Here is a 15,698-nt window from a genome sequence, read left to right as displayed (position 1 = left end):
GGGGTGGAGGAATAATAGGCAATTTAGAGAACTAGACCAGTTACATAAATGCTGAGAGATAACATCAGGCATTGAACCTTAGTCCTGTAGACACTACCCATTTTCTGTGGGAGCAGGGTGGAGGCAGGTATGGGGCCAGGGGAAGGTCTTTTTAGAGGAACCTGCCAAGGCTGAGGGTAGTGCAGCTGAATGTGCCAAGGGGACAAGATTGGTAGAAAATCCACAGGATCTTTGCTTTCACAGGAGCAAGGTAGTGAATGTAATGTGTTTGTATGTGTCTGCATTTTCAGTGGCAGGTTCTGAAACATCCTGGATTCTGGATCTGTGCCTACTGATAATCTGATGAGGCTTAGCAATCTTAATAAAAAGGGACAGGCTTTGGAGCAGGAAGAGATTCCTTTCTGGAGAGTGACAGGGAGTTTAACCAGTTCCTGTTTACCCTTTTCCTCATATTGTTAGCTACTGAGTTCTGAGATTACCAATATTTAAGAATAACTTTGGACAGGAGAGACCTTTCTCTACACATCCCCTGTGTCTCAAAAGTCTCAGGACTCCTAGGTTCTGTCAGATCCTACGTAGCATCATTATGTGGTCAGAGTTGGGTTTTCTAAATTCCAGTAACAGCACTAATAGTGTTTGTCTCACGATTTTTAAAGGAGAGGGAAACTCATCACCATCACTGCCACCCTCCTCCAAAAGGCTGCAGGCTCTCTGGAGTGAAAGTCATAGAATTGATGACATTCTCTAATGAACTTTTCTTTTTTTTTCTTTTTTTTTTTTTAATTTTTTTTTTTTTAAAGATTTATTTTTTATACAAGCACTGGGTACAGTCAGAGGCACGGGAGGGTGAGAGGATTCACCAGAGTCAGAGCGGAAAGTCAGAGCAGGCAGACTGATGAAGTACACTGCTGAGGGGAGCAGTGGGCGGCAGGAGAGGTCTGCGCGCCATGTGGGACCCTGGCCCGGTGGCCGGGGATCGAACCGGCGCTGCAGAGGCTGCGGGCAGCTTCGCAACCCAGTGCTCAACCGCTGCGCCGCCGGGGAGGCCCACTAATGAACTTTTCTGTCTCTATGGTTATCTTGAGTTTGAAAAAGACTCTTTTTATTATTACGGACCCAAGATAGAATATGAAGCAGGTGCTTAATTCTTGGGCTCGGAGGCCCTTTGCTTTCCGTCAGGTAGAACCTTGTGGTGAAGCCTCCCTTGGGGCTGGGAATGGCACTTTGGGTTCCGACAAAAGTGAAGCGTTTGACAGTCTTGTTCAAAATACACTGAAAATGAGGGTCCTGTGCTTTTGTCTTTCCCTTTCATGGAGAGGGCTCTCTGTTTGTTATCTCCTTATCTCTGCAGGCCTTGTCGGTCCTCTCTGTACCGACCTTACCTCTCTGCTGGCTGCCCCACTGATGTACGGACTTACACATGATGAATTGTGAACTTCTAGCCACATGCAGTGCCCTTGGGTACTTGGAGGGAGACACTTACCACAAGGAGCCAGATTGCTTAGGTGAGTACCTTTTTGAGGACACAAGTTTAAAAAAATTGTGAAATAGCCAGAAAGAAAAAAAAAAAATCAGATGGTTTCACTTATAGGAGGAATACAGAGGATCCAAATAAGGGATCGGGGAGCAGGGGGAAAGGTAATTATAATAAATTAAAAATAAAAATCAATAGGCAACTATAAATCAGAGACATTCTACAGGGGAAGAGGAGGGAGAAGGATCAAAACAGGGGTGGGAAGAGCACAAGGGACTATGGTGCTGGTGCAGGGGTGAATTGGTGGTGGGAATTTCACAGGATCTACACCCGAGAGGAGAAAGCATACATTGTACAAAAATGAAGAATGATGTAAAATATATATAAAATTTTTAAAAAATGGCTTGCATTGAGGGGGTCTGTTGAATTTCTCAATCCATGGGTATGAAAGCATGCAGGCTGGGTGGAGCTTCTTCCAGGGTTCTTTGTACATGTTATTCTGTCCCTGAAGAGAGTGTGAAGGATCTGATTCGTTACTTGAGACACGAGGATGAGACTCGCAATGTGCGGCAGCAGCTGGGGGCAGCCCAGATCCTGCAGAGCGACCTTCTACCCATCCTGACCCAGCACCGCCAGGACAAGCCTCTCTTTGATGCTGTCATCAGGTCCGACTTTTAAACTTTTTCTCTGTCCCAGCCTTTCATGTGAGAACTGATAGGTTTTGGTGTCTGTGCCTAATAAGGAAACTTAACATCTTCTCCCTTTACTCTCTCCCCAGGCTGATGGTGAACTTGACACAACCAGCCTTGCTCTGCTTTGGTGCTGTGCCCAAGGAGCCTAATTTTCGGCACCATTTTCTGCAAGTATTAACTTACTTGCAGGCCTACAAAGAGGTGAGGTGTTCCTTCAGAGTCCCTGGGGCAGAATTTGAGGGCAGTGGGGAAGGAGTAGGTGGGTGCTACTTAAGATTCATCCCCCTATTTCCTAGGCCTTTGCCAGTGAGAAGCCTTTTGGAGTCCTCAGCGAAACCTTGTATGAGCTGCTCCAGCTGGTGAGTGAGTCTTCTGCCTTACAGGGTCTCACAGGACAGCTAGCGCCTTGCTTCTCCGGACAGAGCCCCAGCTGGGCCCTGTCAGGCCATCCTGAGTTTGGAAATATGGTCCCAGTTCTTGGAGCTACATACTCCAATCCACAGTCTCTACTGCTTCAAGGTTGCCGAACTCTTTCTTCTAATCTTGCTCCTTGCTTCAGTTATCCAGCCAGGTTAGATGCCACCTGCCTCTCATAGGAAGTCTCTGGATCTGATCCCCTAACTCTTCTTCTGAGTAGGGCTGGGAGGAACGGCAGGAGGAAGACAACTTGCTGATTGAACGGATCCTGCTGCTGGTCAGAAATATTCTCCATGTCCCAGCCGACCTTGATCAGGAGAAGGTGAGAGGGTCTTGGGTAGTTTGAATTCTTGTGCTTGATTAGGTTCAGCTGCCCTTTTTAGGCTTCTCAGTCCTCTGAAAAGTCTGGGGAAAGACTTTAGGGACCTTCGATCAAAGAGTGATTTGGAGACCCTAAAGGGCAGTGGAAGGAGGTGACCTTCCTTCCTCTCCTCACGTCTCACTGCTCAGAGGATTGATGATGACGCCAGCATCCACGATCAGCTTCTCTGGGCCATTCACCTCAGCGGCCTAGACGACCTGCTCCTCTTCCTGGCCAGCTCGCCTGCTGAGCAGCAGTGGAGCCTACATGTGCTGGAGATAATCTCCCTGATGTTTCGTGACCAGGTGAGATCCTGGCTTACTGGCCCGGTCCCTTCACCCTTGTCCTTTTCTGCTGTGTGGCCTGAATTGCTCTGGCAATGCTGCATTATCTGGGGGTGTGCCGGTGTCAGGTAGAGCAGCCTTGGTTTAAGTTTGTGGTTTCATCAGCAGTGCTGTTTCATTCACTTTTCTGTCCCCAGTACATGTGAATTCAGACTAAAGGATGGCTGTCCTCTCACCCTTCCTGTTCCCCATTGTAAAGGGCCGGACTGGACACAGTGCAGGTTTTCTGATCCCATGCAGACCGGGTAAAGGAGGAGTCAGAGTCCTCAGTAGTTTTGCAGGTCCTTTGTTGGGGTTCACCAGGCATATGGCAGGCAGGGGTGCTGGCTGGGGGGCTGGGACCCTGCCAGCCTCCCAGCCCCCAGCAAGTCTTCACTCTATCTGGGTTCTCTAGCGTTCGTTCTGCTGCTTCTCGGCTTCTCTTTCGGCTTCTGCTGCTGCTGCTGCTGCTGGCGTCTCCGTGACGCCGCCCTTAAAAAAGCACAATCTTAGCTCAGCTGAATCCCATCTACCTATGCCCACACCCTATTCCAGGTGCCCGCCATCAGGCATGCATTCAGGAGAAGGATCCATCATCTATCCTGATGGCGGAAGGGCAGAAAAGCCTGATATTTTCTTTATCCTACACCCATCTAGAACCCCGAGCAGCTGGCAGGAGTAGGCCAGGGGCGCTTAGCTCAGGAGCGGAGCGCAGATGTAGCAGAACTGGAGGTGCTACGCCAGCGAGAGATGGCAGAGAGGAAGACTCGAGCCCTTCAGCGAGGCAACAGGTGAGTGCAGAGAGCTCTGCCGTGTTCCCAACCTGGGTGGAATGGAATGCCGAGGACTTGGGCCGCTACGGTCGTGGTGACTCGCTAGTAATTTACAGTTATGACACATGCTGATGGGCTAAGAAAAATAGGGATCAAGCTTCCGAAGAATCAAGGAATCCCCTGAACTTACATTTTTTCCTCTTCAGGCATTCTCGATTTGGGGGCTCCTACATTGTTCAGGGGCTGAAATCCATTGGGGAGCGGGACCTCATCTTTCACAAAGGTCTCCACAATGTGAGTCTGCTGCCATCCAGGTGGGGCCTTGTGGAGTTGGGGTGCGGGAGGGGCCTTGCTAAGAAGAGCGAGCATTTCTGGGGGTAAAGATTCTCTGTCGTTCCTCTGAGAATGTTGGAGACAGTGGGCGAAATGGCATTTCCAGCATTAGCCATATTGTCTTCACCTGTATCTTCAGTTAGTACCAAAGGGTGAAACCTCCTAAGAGTTTGTTCTGAGAAAATCGCAGTACCAGGAATGTGGAGAGAGCTGCAAATGGTGGTTAGGAACAACTCTAATGCCAACCCAATCCCCCAGCTCCAAAACTACAGCTCAGATTTGGGAAAGCAGCCCCGAAGGGTACAAAAGCGTCGCCAGGCTGCCCGGGAGCTGTCCATTCAGCGCCGTTCAGCCTTCAACGTGAGACTCTTCCTCAGAGACTTCTGTGCTGAGTTCCTGGAGAACTGCTACAACCGGCTTATGGGCTCAGTGAAGGTGAGTGCCTTGGAGGGGTGGGACATAGAGGTGATGGGGGCCGGAGCAGGTGCTCAGGACACCTGTGGAGAAGAGTATGCGGAACTGACCCTGGATGAGGACAAGGAGGTGAGAGATGGCGACGCTCTTAAGAGGGAGTGGGTTATTGACGTAACGGAAAGAAGGTCTAGAGAAGCTGCCTCAGAGGAAGGGAAAAGGAACGTGGAAGAACCAGAGGAGACCCCGACAGAGACAGAAACTGTTACAGCAGTGTCCAGGGCCTGCCCTGCTGTCATCAGATGGGAGGAAGTTGGAAGCCCTGAGATCACGGGTGGCCCTTTCTTCCTGGACATTAGGATCACCTACTTCGGGAGAAGGCTCAGCAGCACGATGAGACGTACTACATGTGGGCCTTGGCTTTCTTCATGGCCTTCAATCGAGCTGCCTCCTTCCGGCCAGGCCTGGTTTCTGAGACCCTCAGTGTCCGTACCTTCCACTTCATTGAACAGAACCTCACCAACTATTATGAGATGATGCTGACTGACCGTAAGGAAGCTGCTTCCTGGGCGCGTCGGTGAGTGGATTGAGTATTGGGGTCAGAGTGGACTTTTTGGCTGAGCTGGGGATCTGATGCGTGAATTCTAGATGGTACTTTTTTCTACCTGTTCAGAGTTAAGGTGGTCAGGCCGGGGAGTGAGGACCCCTTGGATCTTCTGGTTTTCGTGGCACTGTTTGTTTTTTTTGTGGGGATGACTGGTACTGTTTCCATGAGCCAGTGTCCTAAGTTATCCTCCACTACTCTTCTGTCCCTTGCCTTGCAGTATGCACCTGGCTCTGAAGGCCTATCAGGAGCTGCTGGCCACAGTGAATGAGATGGACATGTCTCCAGAGGAGGCCGTGCGGGAGAGCAGCCGCATCATCAAGAGTGAGACCCTGACCTGTTTCTGATTTGGGCTTTCCCTGTCTCTTGACCAGTATCTTCCTCTTCTCAGCCCAAACTTCATCTCTCCTTTTCCCAAACTTTCCCGACCACTCCTTCCATCCCTTACCTTTTCCCTATTCCTAGATAACATTTTCTATGTGATGGAGTACCGAGAACTGTTCCTGGCGCTCTTTCGAAAATTCGATGAGAGGTGCCAGCCCCGCTCTTTCCTCCGTGACCTGGTGGAAACCACCCACCTCTTCCTCAAGATGTTGGAGCGGTTCTGTCGGCGCCGTGGGAACCTGGTGGTGCAGGTGTGTGTGTACTCAGGATGTGGAAAAGAAATGCGGGGGTAAAAGGCAGGGGCACTTTCTCTTCACATTTTCTGCAGCTTAAGCTGATCTCTTAGAACTGCTCTGATGAAGCGCTTTCTTTGTATGTGTTGCCGACATGAGTCTGCTAACATTTCTTTCTTCCATTAGATTAATCCCTCATCATGTACCATAGATATCTTAATTCATCCAGAGTTACAAATATATTGAATACCTACTGTGGGCTCAGCATATAAACTCCAGGGATTCATAATTTTAGAACTTAGTGATTATGCTGTGATATTTCCTGGTTATATTTCAGAAACATTGTAGTGAAATAGAAAGAGCCTTAAATTAAAAGATCTAGGATCTCCTGTATTAGTTACTGCTGGAATAAACTCAGGCTGTTTATGGCTGTGTCTAGAATCCTAAAGTTGGGATTATAATATGAGCCTGAAATGAAGTAATAATAAATGAAAAGTCTAGGGCAGGAAGATAGATTCAAGGGATTTGTGTCCTAGAGACACAGGAACTCTGCTTTGTAAAAATCATCCTATAATTTTGTTTGCTGCACAACTTCACTTAAAAGGAGCAGTAGTGGGCCTCCCCGGTGGCGCAGCGGTTGAGCGCTGGGTTGCGAAGCTGCCCGCGGCCCCTGCGGCGCCGGTTCGATCCCCAGCTGCTCCCCTGCTACCAGAGGAGGGTCCCACGTGGTGCGCAGACCTCTCCTGCCGCCCGCTGCTCCCCTCAGCAGTGTACTTCGGTCCTTCTGCCTGCTCTGCTCCCCGCTCTGGCTCTGGTGAATTCTCTCACCCTCCCGTGCTTCTGACTGTACCCAGTGCTTGTATAAACAAAACAAACAAATAAATTAAACATGCCTCTATTTATAAAAAAAAAAAAAAAAAAAAAAAAAAAAGGAGCAGTAGTATCAATGAGACCTTGCTAAAAGGTATTTTTATCCTCAGGCTCTACTGGATTATCAGTAATAATTATCATTTGCTATCATTTAGCAAGTGTTTGATATGTGTCAGATGCTGTGCTAAACTGTCCATGCAGTCCTCACAACTTGTAGGACACATGCTAAGAGTGGTCTTGCTAGAAGTGACGAGTGTCAGTACTAGAATACAGATCTGCTGGAATCTAGAATTCTTGCTTCTAACCTTTGATGCATAGAAGTATCAACTCCTTGAATCGAGCGTGAAATTCAAAGGCTTCCCAGCCCATCCTGTTTATATGTAGCAATGACTGGTTCACAGCAGTGTCTTGGAAGGATCAGGTCTGGAATACTGACTCACTCGCCTGCTTTTCAGGCGAGAAAAAAATTACCGGTTATGTCCGCATACTGCTTTGCCTTTTACAAAGCCTTTCCAAAATTCTTTTCAAAGAATTTTATATCCTCATAGCAAATCTATTCATTTATAGACGTTGAAGATATCATCACTTTCACAAAATCATTGACCCCAAGAAATGAATCAAGTGCTGTTTCGGCTTTGCCACGGCATTTTATGCTCAATCACCTTTTAGGTTTTAGCCATGCTATTATGCAATTTACCTTTTTTTTTTTTTTAAAGATTTATTTATTTATGCATACAAGAACTGGGGTGTGGGTGAGAGGATTCACCAGAGACAGAGTGGGGAGCAGAATAGCTTATCTACTGAAATACACTGCTGAGAGGAGCAGCGGGCAAGACAGGAGAGGTCTGCTGTGTCATGTGGGTTGCTCCCTGGCCATCCGGGGATCAAACGTGCTGCAGTAGCTGCCTATTGCTTCATAATGCTGAGACTTAACCCCTTGTACCACCAGGGAGTCCCAATTTACTTTTTTATTTACCTATCCTCCCCCACTGGACTGCAGTCTCCTCAAGGACAAGGGAAAAACTGTTCACTGTTGCTTCCCCATTTCCTATGAATAGCACATAGTGTGTCTACTTAATGCAGACATCTGAAGATATCTGAAAAGACATTGATGGGAAAAATGACCCCTTAGCTCTCATGCCATCCTTAGATAAATCTTTCTTCATAGAACAAACGAAAGAAGAGGAAGAAGAGAAAGAAAGTGCTGCAGGAGCCTGTGATCCCTGGTGATGTCCCCCGTGGCCCAGAGGAGCTGGAGGCTCTGTGGCCCTCCCTGGCGGAGCAGCTGCAGGGCTGTGCCCTGGTAGGTGGTTGCAGAAACCCTGTCTTCCTTGAGGCTCTGAGTGGATCTGGGTTTGTCTCCTCTTATTGGCATAGCCTTAATCCCTCTCTAGGATCCTGACCTCAGCCTGGATTCCGTGGTTCCCTTTGATGCAGCCTCAGAGGTACCAGTGGAAGAGCAGCGGGCAGAAGCCATGGTGAGGATTCAAGACTGTCTCCTGGCTGGCCAGGCCTCACAGGCCCTGGCCCTCCTCAGGTCTGCCCGGTAAGGCTCCTGCCCACCCTTCCTCCTGGTCCAGCTCCTGGCTTTTGCAGGAAGAATGAGGCTTTCACTGTGGCGCAGCCTTCTCAGTCTTCAAAAGTTCTTAGATCCAGAAGCTCTGGGTTTCTGTACTAAGCCCTGAGTCCTGGGGAGTTTTGATTGGTGTATTGGGATTTTTGTTGTTTGTTTTTGTTTTTGAGAAATACTAGAAGACACAGTCAATTGGGGAGAAAAATAAAGATAATTCTACTACCAAAGATAGCCATCACTAGCATTTTCATGAGTAACTTCCAGTTTTCTCCTCTGTGTTGTATGTAGACATACCATCTATTGCTTCTTTTATAAAAATGAAATATTGCACATACTAACTTAGAGTAATTTTCTACTTTTCAATATATTGTGAGCATCATTTCTCATCAGATATATTTTTTTTTTCTTTTTTAAAAGATTTACTTATTTTATACAAGAACTGGAGTACAGGTCAGAAGTGCAGGAGGGTGAGAGAATTCACCAGAGCCAGAGCGGGGAGCAGAACAGGCAGACGGACCATAGACACTGCTGAGGGGAGCAGCAGGCGAGGCAGGAGAGGTCTGCCGTGCCATGTGGGGTTCTCCCTGGCCAGCAGGGACTCAAACCAGCGCTGCAGAGGCTGCAGACAGCTTCACAGCACGGCGCTTAACTGCTGCACCACCAGGGAGGCCCTCAGATGTATTTCTGTAACAGGTTAATGTCTTTACAACACCATCATGTGAATATGTACATTTGTTCAACCAAACATTTAGATTGTCTATATTTTGTTCTTTTTATATATATATATATGTTGCATCACTTTTTTTTTAATTTATTTTATTTATGTATGTATGCAAGAACTGAGGTGCAGGCCAGAGGTGTGGGGATGAGAGGATTCACCAGAGACAGTGGGGAGCAGAAAAGGCAGATTGACTGAAATACACTGCTGAGGGGAGCAGTGGGGAGACAGGAGAGATCTGCTGTGCCATGTGGGTAGCTCCCTGGCCAGGAATTGAATTCATGCAGCAGTGGCTGGCAACAGCTTGGTAGCACTGAGACTTAACCCCTTGTGCCATCAGGGAGGCCCTGCTTTTTGTTCTTATGTGATTTTCATTGTAACATGGCATAAGGAAAATTTTTCCTAAAGTCTTTGCTTTATTTTTGAGATAACAGTTTCTCTTTCCAGCTGATCATTGAAGTAAGTCTCCCATTTCAAATTGTAAATCAAAATCTCTCTAGCTAAAACCTTTTCTTTTGTACTCCAGGGAGGTATGGCCAGAAGGAGACGTGTTTGGCTCTCAAGACATTTCCCCAGACGAAGAGATTCAGCTGCTGAAACAAATCCTGTCTGCCCCTCTGCCCCGTGAGTCTCATTCCCTTCACATCTCCCTTCAGCTGTTATCTCGCACAGAATGACAAAGGCAGCAACCCTCACTCCTTTAGGGCACCAGGGGCCAGAGGAACAAGGAGCAGAGGAAGAGGAGGAAGAAGAGGAGGAGGAGGAGCAGGAAGAGTTGCAAGCCATCCAGGTGTCAGAGAAGGAATTCAATTTTCTGGACTACCTGAAACGGTGTGGGCCAAGACGGCTGAGTTGGACCCGTGGTGGAGATTTGTGGAGCTGTGGGGATGAGCAGTGTCTTTCATGTGCTGACATCCTCTCCCTCCTTGTCTTGGTGCAGCTTTGCGTGCTCAACTGTAGTCCGAGCCTACGTGCTGCTGCTGCGGAGCTACCGGCAGAACAGTGCTCACACCAACCACTGCATTGTCAAGATGCTGCACCGGCTGGCCTATGACCTCAAAATGGAGGCCCTGCTTTTCCAGCTCTCAGTCTTCTGCCTCTTCAATCGTCTGCTAAGTGACCCTGCTGCTGGGGCCTACAAAGTGAGGGGATACCAGGGAACAGGTCTAGAGGCATAGCAGAGTCCTGGGCTAAAAGGCTTTTTGCTTCAGGAGATAAATGGTTCTGAGTGGTGTCAAGGGTGAAGAGACGAGAGTGGTAAGGAGTTGGCAGGCAGGTTGAGGGAGCTGTATGGGGAGGGGCAGGAGAGTTTAGGGAGGAGGGACAGATTAGGAAAAATACCTACAGGGCCAGGTTTATGTGTATGTTTAGGCTGGAGACATAACAGCCTCCCTCGCCCGCAGGAGCTGGTGACTTTTGCCAAATACATCCTGGGCAAGTTTTTTGCATTGACTGCAGTCAACCAGAAAGCCTTTGTGGAGTTGCTGTTCTGGAAGAACACAGCCGTGGTTCGAGAGATGACCGAAGGCTATGGCACCCTGGATGGTGGGTGAGTGGGAGGATGGGCGGTGGAGGTGAGTGACCTAGTCGGAGGGTCAAAGCCAGAGGAGCTTGCACATCGTTTAGTCCAACCTTTCTTTCCCTTTCATAGGCGGGAAAATACGTCCCTTAGGTGAAATGCTTTGTCTAAGATCACTCAGAAAGGATTTGGTACCGGAGCCTCAATCTTCTGTCCACTCTAGTTCCCTTCTCCCTCGCTAGCCTTCATAAGGTTTCAGTTGGGATGCAGAGAAGGGGTGTGTGTGCCCTGCCCCAAAATGTGCTGGGAAGGCTCAGGGATACGTAGACCTATGGTTCTCTTTCCCTTAGTATCTCAGCTCATCTCCTTCCACACATTTCTTTTTCTGTAATACTCTTGGACCCCACCTACAGTGTCAGGTTCTATAGGCTGGAAAATGTCTTAGTTTGACTTTGGGGTTCTTTTTTTTCCTAAACAACAACCAAACACGCTCAGACTTTAAGGTTCTTAGGTGGAAGGAGGGGTAGGGGAAGGAAGCACCCTATGTCTCTGCTGCCTGGCTCCTCTGAGTTACCCACTTTGCCCTTTCCTGATAGAACTAACCAGAGAGGGCCTTTAGGCTCCTCTTTTTTTTTTTTATATATAAGCACTGGGTATAGTCAGAAGCACAGGAGGGTGAGAGAACTCACCAGAGCCAGAGCAGAGAACAGAACAGACAGACCGATGAAATACACTGCTGAGGGGAGCAGCGGGCACGGCAGGAGAGGTCTGCGCGCCATGTGGGAACCCCGCTGGTGGCCGGGGATCGAACCGGCGCTGCAGAGGCTGTGGCAGCCTCGCAGCCCAGCACTCAACCGCTGCTGGGCTCCTCTTTTTGAACCAACAACCTACATACTCCCCTATTCCTTTCCCCATTTAGATCAGCGAGTCGCAGAGCCCCTGCATGGAGCCCAGAGGAGGAGGCCCAGCTTCAGGAACTGTACCTTGCCCATAAGGATGTGGAAGGTACAATGCTACAAGGCCTTGAGATATGGAAAGTTTATGAGAAGGGCAAACTAAACTCTAAGACCCCTCCTTACTTCACTCCTCCACCTCCAGGGCAGGATGTGGTAGACACCATCTTGGCACACCTGAGTGCTGTTCCTCGAACACGCAAGCAGGTCATCCACCATCTAGTACGGCTGGGGCTGGCTGACAGTGTCAAGGACTTCCAAAGGTAGGGACAGTGCTTGGAGGTGATTGAGATGGGGAGTTCTCTGCTCTCTCCCTGGCCCCCTCTTTCACTGTCACTCCTAACCAGGAAAGGAACCCACATTGTGCTGTGGACAGAGGATCAGGAGCTGGAGCTTCAGCGGCTGTTTGAGGAGTTCCAGGACTCAGATGGTGAGTGAGGTGGAAGCTTGGGGAACCTCTGAGATGAGAGTCAGGCTGTCCTTTTCTTCTTCTTTTTTTTTATTTTTTTAAGATTTATTTATTTATTTATACAAGCACTGGGTACAGTCAAAAGTGCTGGAGGGTGAGAGAATTCACCAGAGTCAGAGCGGGGAGCAGAGCAGGCAGACTGACGAAATACACTGCTGAGGAGGGCAGCGGGCGGCAGGAGAGGTCTGTGCGCCATGTGGGATCCTCACCCGGTGGCCGGGGATCCAACCGGTGCTGCAGAGGCTACAGGCAGCTTCGCAATCCAGCGCTCAACCGCTGCGCCACCAGGGGAGGCCCTGTCCTTTTCTTCTTTACCTTCTCTTGTACTCAAGGAAATTCTATCCCTTCTGTCCACTTACTATATTTGTGGTGTCATTTTTGAATGACTTGCTCTAGCTTCTTCCCAGAGATTTCTGATGTCCTTTCCTCATCCCTTTCTCATGTTGTTCCTGGGTATTCACACTTCCCCTCCCTCTAGATATCCTGGGTCACATCATGAAGAATATCACAGCCAAACGCTCACGGGCCCGAATAGTGGATAAACTGCTGGCTCTGGGGCTGGTGGCTGACCGGCGGGAGCTATACAAGAAACGCCGGAAGAAGTCGGCATCCTCTAACTTGGTAAGAATCCTACACTGGCTGCGCCACCTTGGTGACTCCCTGACGTGCTCCTTAGAAGTAGCCTGTACAGACTCGTCCTGCCTCAGGCTTTTCTGCCCGGTCCCCTCACGGGGTGGGTCAGGGACCAGAGGCCTCCACTTGGTTCCTCATTTTGTCTCCTTTTTCCATTTCCCTGACCTTTGAATTTTAGCCTGATGGAGGGGAATCCCTGAAAGATTTTTGCCAGGAAGATCTGGAAGAGGAAAACCTGGCAGAGGAAGACAGTGAAGAGGATGAAGAGAAAGGAGGCGGCTTGGAAGCAGAGCAAGCCCAGGGCGGCTCAGTCCTTTCCGCTGGAGGCCTTGGGCAAAGCCTGCGGCAGGAAGGTGAGGCTCAGCCTAGAGACGTGTCCTTGTAAGGCACAGGGTTAGGAACACGTGCCCTTTGTAAGTTTCCCTTCTTCCATTAGGCTTTTCTGCTCCCCTCCTGTGGCTCCAGAACTGCCTGATTCGAGCAGCTGATGATCGGGAAGAGGATGGTGAGTGGAAAGTTATATTTCAGGACTAGGGCCCTAGAGGCTGCCCAAGACTTGTTCTTGGGGTGAAAGATGAGGTCTTCATATCTTCACCACGTGACTATTTCTCCTATACTAGGATGCTCCCAGGCAATTCCCTTGGTGCCATTGACCGAAGAAAATGAGGAAGCAATGGAAAACGAACAGTTCCAGCAGCTATTGCGCAAGCTAGGAGTTCGGCCTCCTGCCTCTGGACAGGTAAATACCAATTACCATGTCAGCTGAGGCAATGATAGTGCTGTTTCAAAATCTACCTCGCCCCCTCCTCTTGCCATTGCTAACACTGCCCTCATCGCCTGTCATCTTCAGTCGAGGTTCCTGCAGCAGCTGTCCCGCTAGTCTTCATTCCCAACCTCTCCTCCCTCTTAAAGGAAGGAGCTGCATGAGTTATCTTTCTAAAATATGGTTTTGGGGCCTCCCTGGTGGCACAGCGGTTGAGCGCTGGGCTGTGAAGCTGCAGCGCCGGTTCGTTCCCCAGCTGCCAGCGAGGGTCCCACAAAATAAATAAATAAATAAATAAATAAAATAAAATATGGTTTTGATTGTTTCACTCCCCTGTCCAGAGCACTTGGTGGTTTCCTGCTGTTTGTAAAACAGGGTCCATCACCTCAGAGTTGTGGGCCAACCATGGTACCTTCACAGCTGTACCACCCACACACCTACATTACAACAGTCTTCCTGGACTATTTTCCATCCTCCAAATACTTGATCATACCAGTCCCTCTACTGGAAGGCTCCAGTTACTCACACAAGGTGAAACATACACCACCCTTCTTCCTGAGAGTCTCTATCCAGCCTTCAAAAATGATTGTCACCTCCTCAGAGAACCTCAATCCTTATCACTCTTTCAACCCCTGATGTGAAAGTGGTCACAAGAATTTGTTCATTCCCTGGATGTTGGCTCTTTGTCCCATTAGATTGTGATTCCTCAAGAGCAGGGATCTTGTTTGATTGATCCTCAGATGCTCAAAAGTCATTAATTTATTTACTAAATTAGCAACTCTGGTGAAGTAGAGTCCAGTCCTTTACTCTCATTTTCAACTTGTTTGTCCCTTTAGGAAACCTTCTGGCGAATTCCTGCCAAGCTGAGTCCCACCCGGCTTCGGCGGGTAGCAGCTTCTTTGAGTCAAGTGGAGGAGGAGGAAGAGCTTCAGCCAGGGCTGGACCCTGGAGAGCAAGGTCCTGCAGAGGAGCACCGAGCACAAGCCCTCAAGGCACTCATGGTGGCCCGGAAAAAGAAAGCAGGCCTGGTAACCCCAGCAGGTAATAGTTGCACCACTTACCTGTTGAGAACTTCTCTGTGCCAGCCCTGGTAACCTAGAGGGCTGGTATTCTGGGAATATTCTGACCTAATTCAGTCCCTCTTCCAGTCATCCCAGAGGAAGGGCCTGCTGCTGGGAAAGACCAGCTGAAAGCGGCTCCCAAGAAGCGACACCTGCTGGACAGTGACGATGAGCAGGAGGAAGAGGGGGACGGGAGCAAAGGTAAGGACTGTGCTTGGGGCCTGCCTTTCTCCCAGCCCCTCCCGCTCTTCATAAGCACTACCAGCCTCTCCCCCTTAACATATTTGGGTACTTTCTCTCTTCTCACCCCTATCCTACCTGTGGCAGCAGAGTTGGGAGCTCCAGGCATCCAGAAGAAGAAACGGTTTCAGATTGAGGATGAAGATGAAAATGACTGACAAACCAGAAGCCTGGAGACAGAGACAGAGTCATATTTAGATGAAGAATTTAAATTTGAGCTGGGAGGTGATGCATGGCCCAGACACTCCTCTCACTGGACAGAAGCCATTGAGTCCTAGACTTCCCCGTGGATTTAGGGTCCGGGAAGTTTCGGTGACAGCATCGGACACCACTGTAGTCACTTCTTACTTCCCCCAGTTTTCTCAGTATGTCTGAGCAGCTCTCTGAAGACTTACTCTTCTAGCAACTGTCTCTTTGGGTTATTAGCCCTCCTTAGCAAGTGAGAGGAGTAGGTGAAATGCAGAAGTCTGTTCCTTTTGGCCCCTTGGGAGGTGCCTACCAGCACCAGATGGTGGGCCTTTATGACACAGTGGGTGAGGGTTTGCACCGTTTTCTAAAGGCAACAGATGCCCCCACCCTCCTTTTCGTTCCTGTGATCACCCCTAAGTTGATCTCAATTGCTGCAGTCGAGATAGGGTGGGACTGCAGCGCTCTCCAGATGGTGAATATATTGGGTTTGTGTTTGGTATTAAATTAAACACGTAAAATTAAAAGTTGTCAATGTTGATATGACTTGCCAGACTAAGTACCCCAGCCCTCTACCTGCTGTGTTCTTGGAAGAAGAACTAATTGTTAACTATTACAGTTAAAAAGGACTGCTAGCCTTTCCTTTTTTTTCTGCTTTTGCTACTGAAGACACACAAAAGTATTTATGCATACAAGAACTGGGGTACA

The 15,698-nt window shown here is 48.9% G+C and overlaps 1 protein-coding gene across 3 annotated transcripts; it reads left to right on the top strand.

Moving 5' to 3' along the window:
- Positions 1–1,417: 1,417 nt before the first annotated feature.
- On the top strand, positions 1,418–14,962 carry TIMELESS (timeless circadian regulator; the record flags this gene model as incomplete). Of its 3 annotated transcripts, none has more annotated exons than XM_084255959.1 (28): positions 1,418–1,505; positions 1,986–2,139; positions 2,253–2,367; positions 2,463–2,525; positions 2,804–2,905; positions 3,094–3,249; positions 3,925–4,058; positions 4,247–4,334; positions 4,632–4,808; positions 5,144–5,361; positions 5,609–5,712; positions 5,854–6,023; positions 8,044–8,178; positions 8,270–8,421; positions 9,693–9,790; positions 9,871–9,997; positions 10,107–10,308; positions 10,570–10,715; positions 11,605–11,690; positions 11,784–11,901; positions 11,986–12,068; positions 12,586–12,728; positions 12,919–13,093; positions 13,177–13,245; positions 13,361–13,479; positions 14,340–14,544; positions 14,661–14,765; positions 14,892–14,962. In XM_084255959.1, exons 1-28 carry the CDS (start codon positions 1,421–1,423, stop codon positions 14,960–14,962), a joined length of 3,600 nt encoding a protein of 1,199 aa, XP_084112085.1. In that variant the 5' UTR covers positions 1,418–1,420. The 3 variants fall into 3 exon arrangements, with proteins under 3 accessions (XP_084112085.1, XP_084112084.1, XP_084112083.1); XM_084255958.1 differs by having other exon boundaries at positions 14,661–14,774; XM_084255957.1 differs by having other exon boundaries at positions 14,652–14,774.
- Positions 14,963–15,698: the final 736 nt, after the last annotated feature.

Source organism: Talpa europaea (assembly GCF_964194135.1).
Source record: "Talpa europaea genome assembly, chromosome: 15".
NCBI classification, from domain to species: Eukaryota; Metazoa; Chordata; class Mammalia; order Eulipotyphla; family Talpidae; genus Talpa; species Talpa europaea.
The sequence above is the reverse complement of the archived record's forward strand: the minus strand, read 5'-3'. Positions and strand labels throughout refer to the sequence as shown.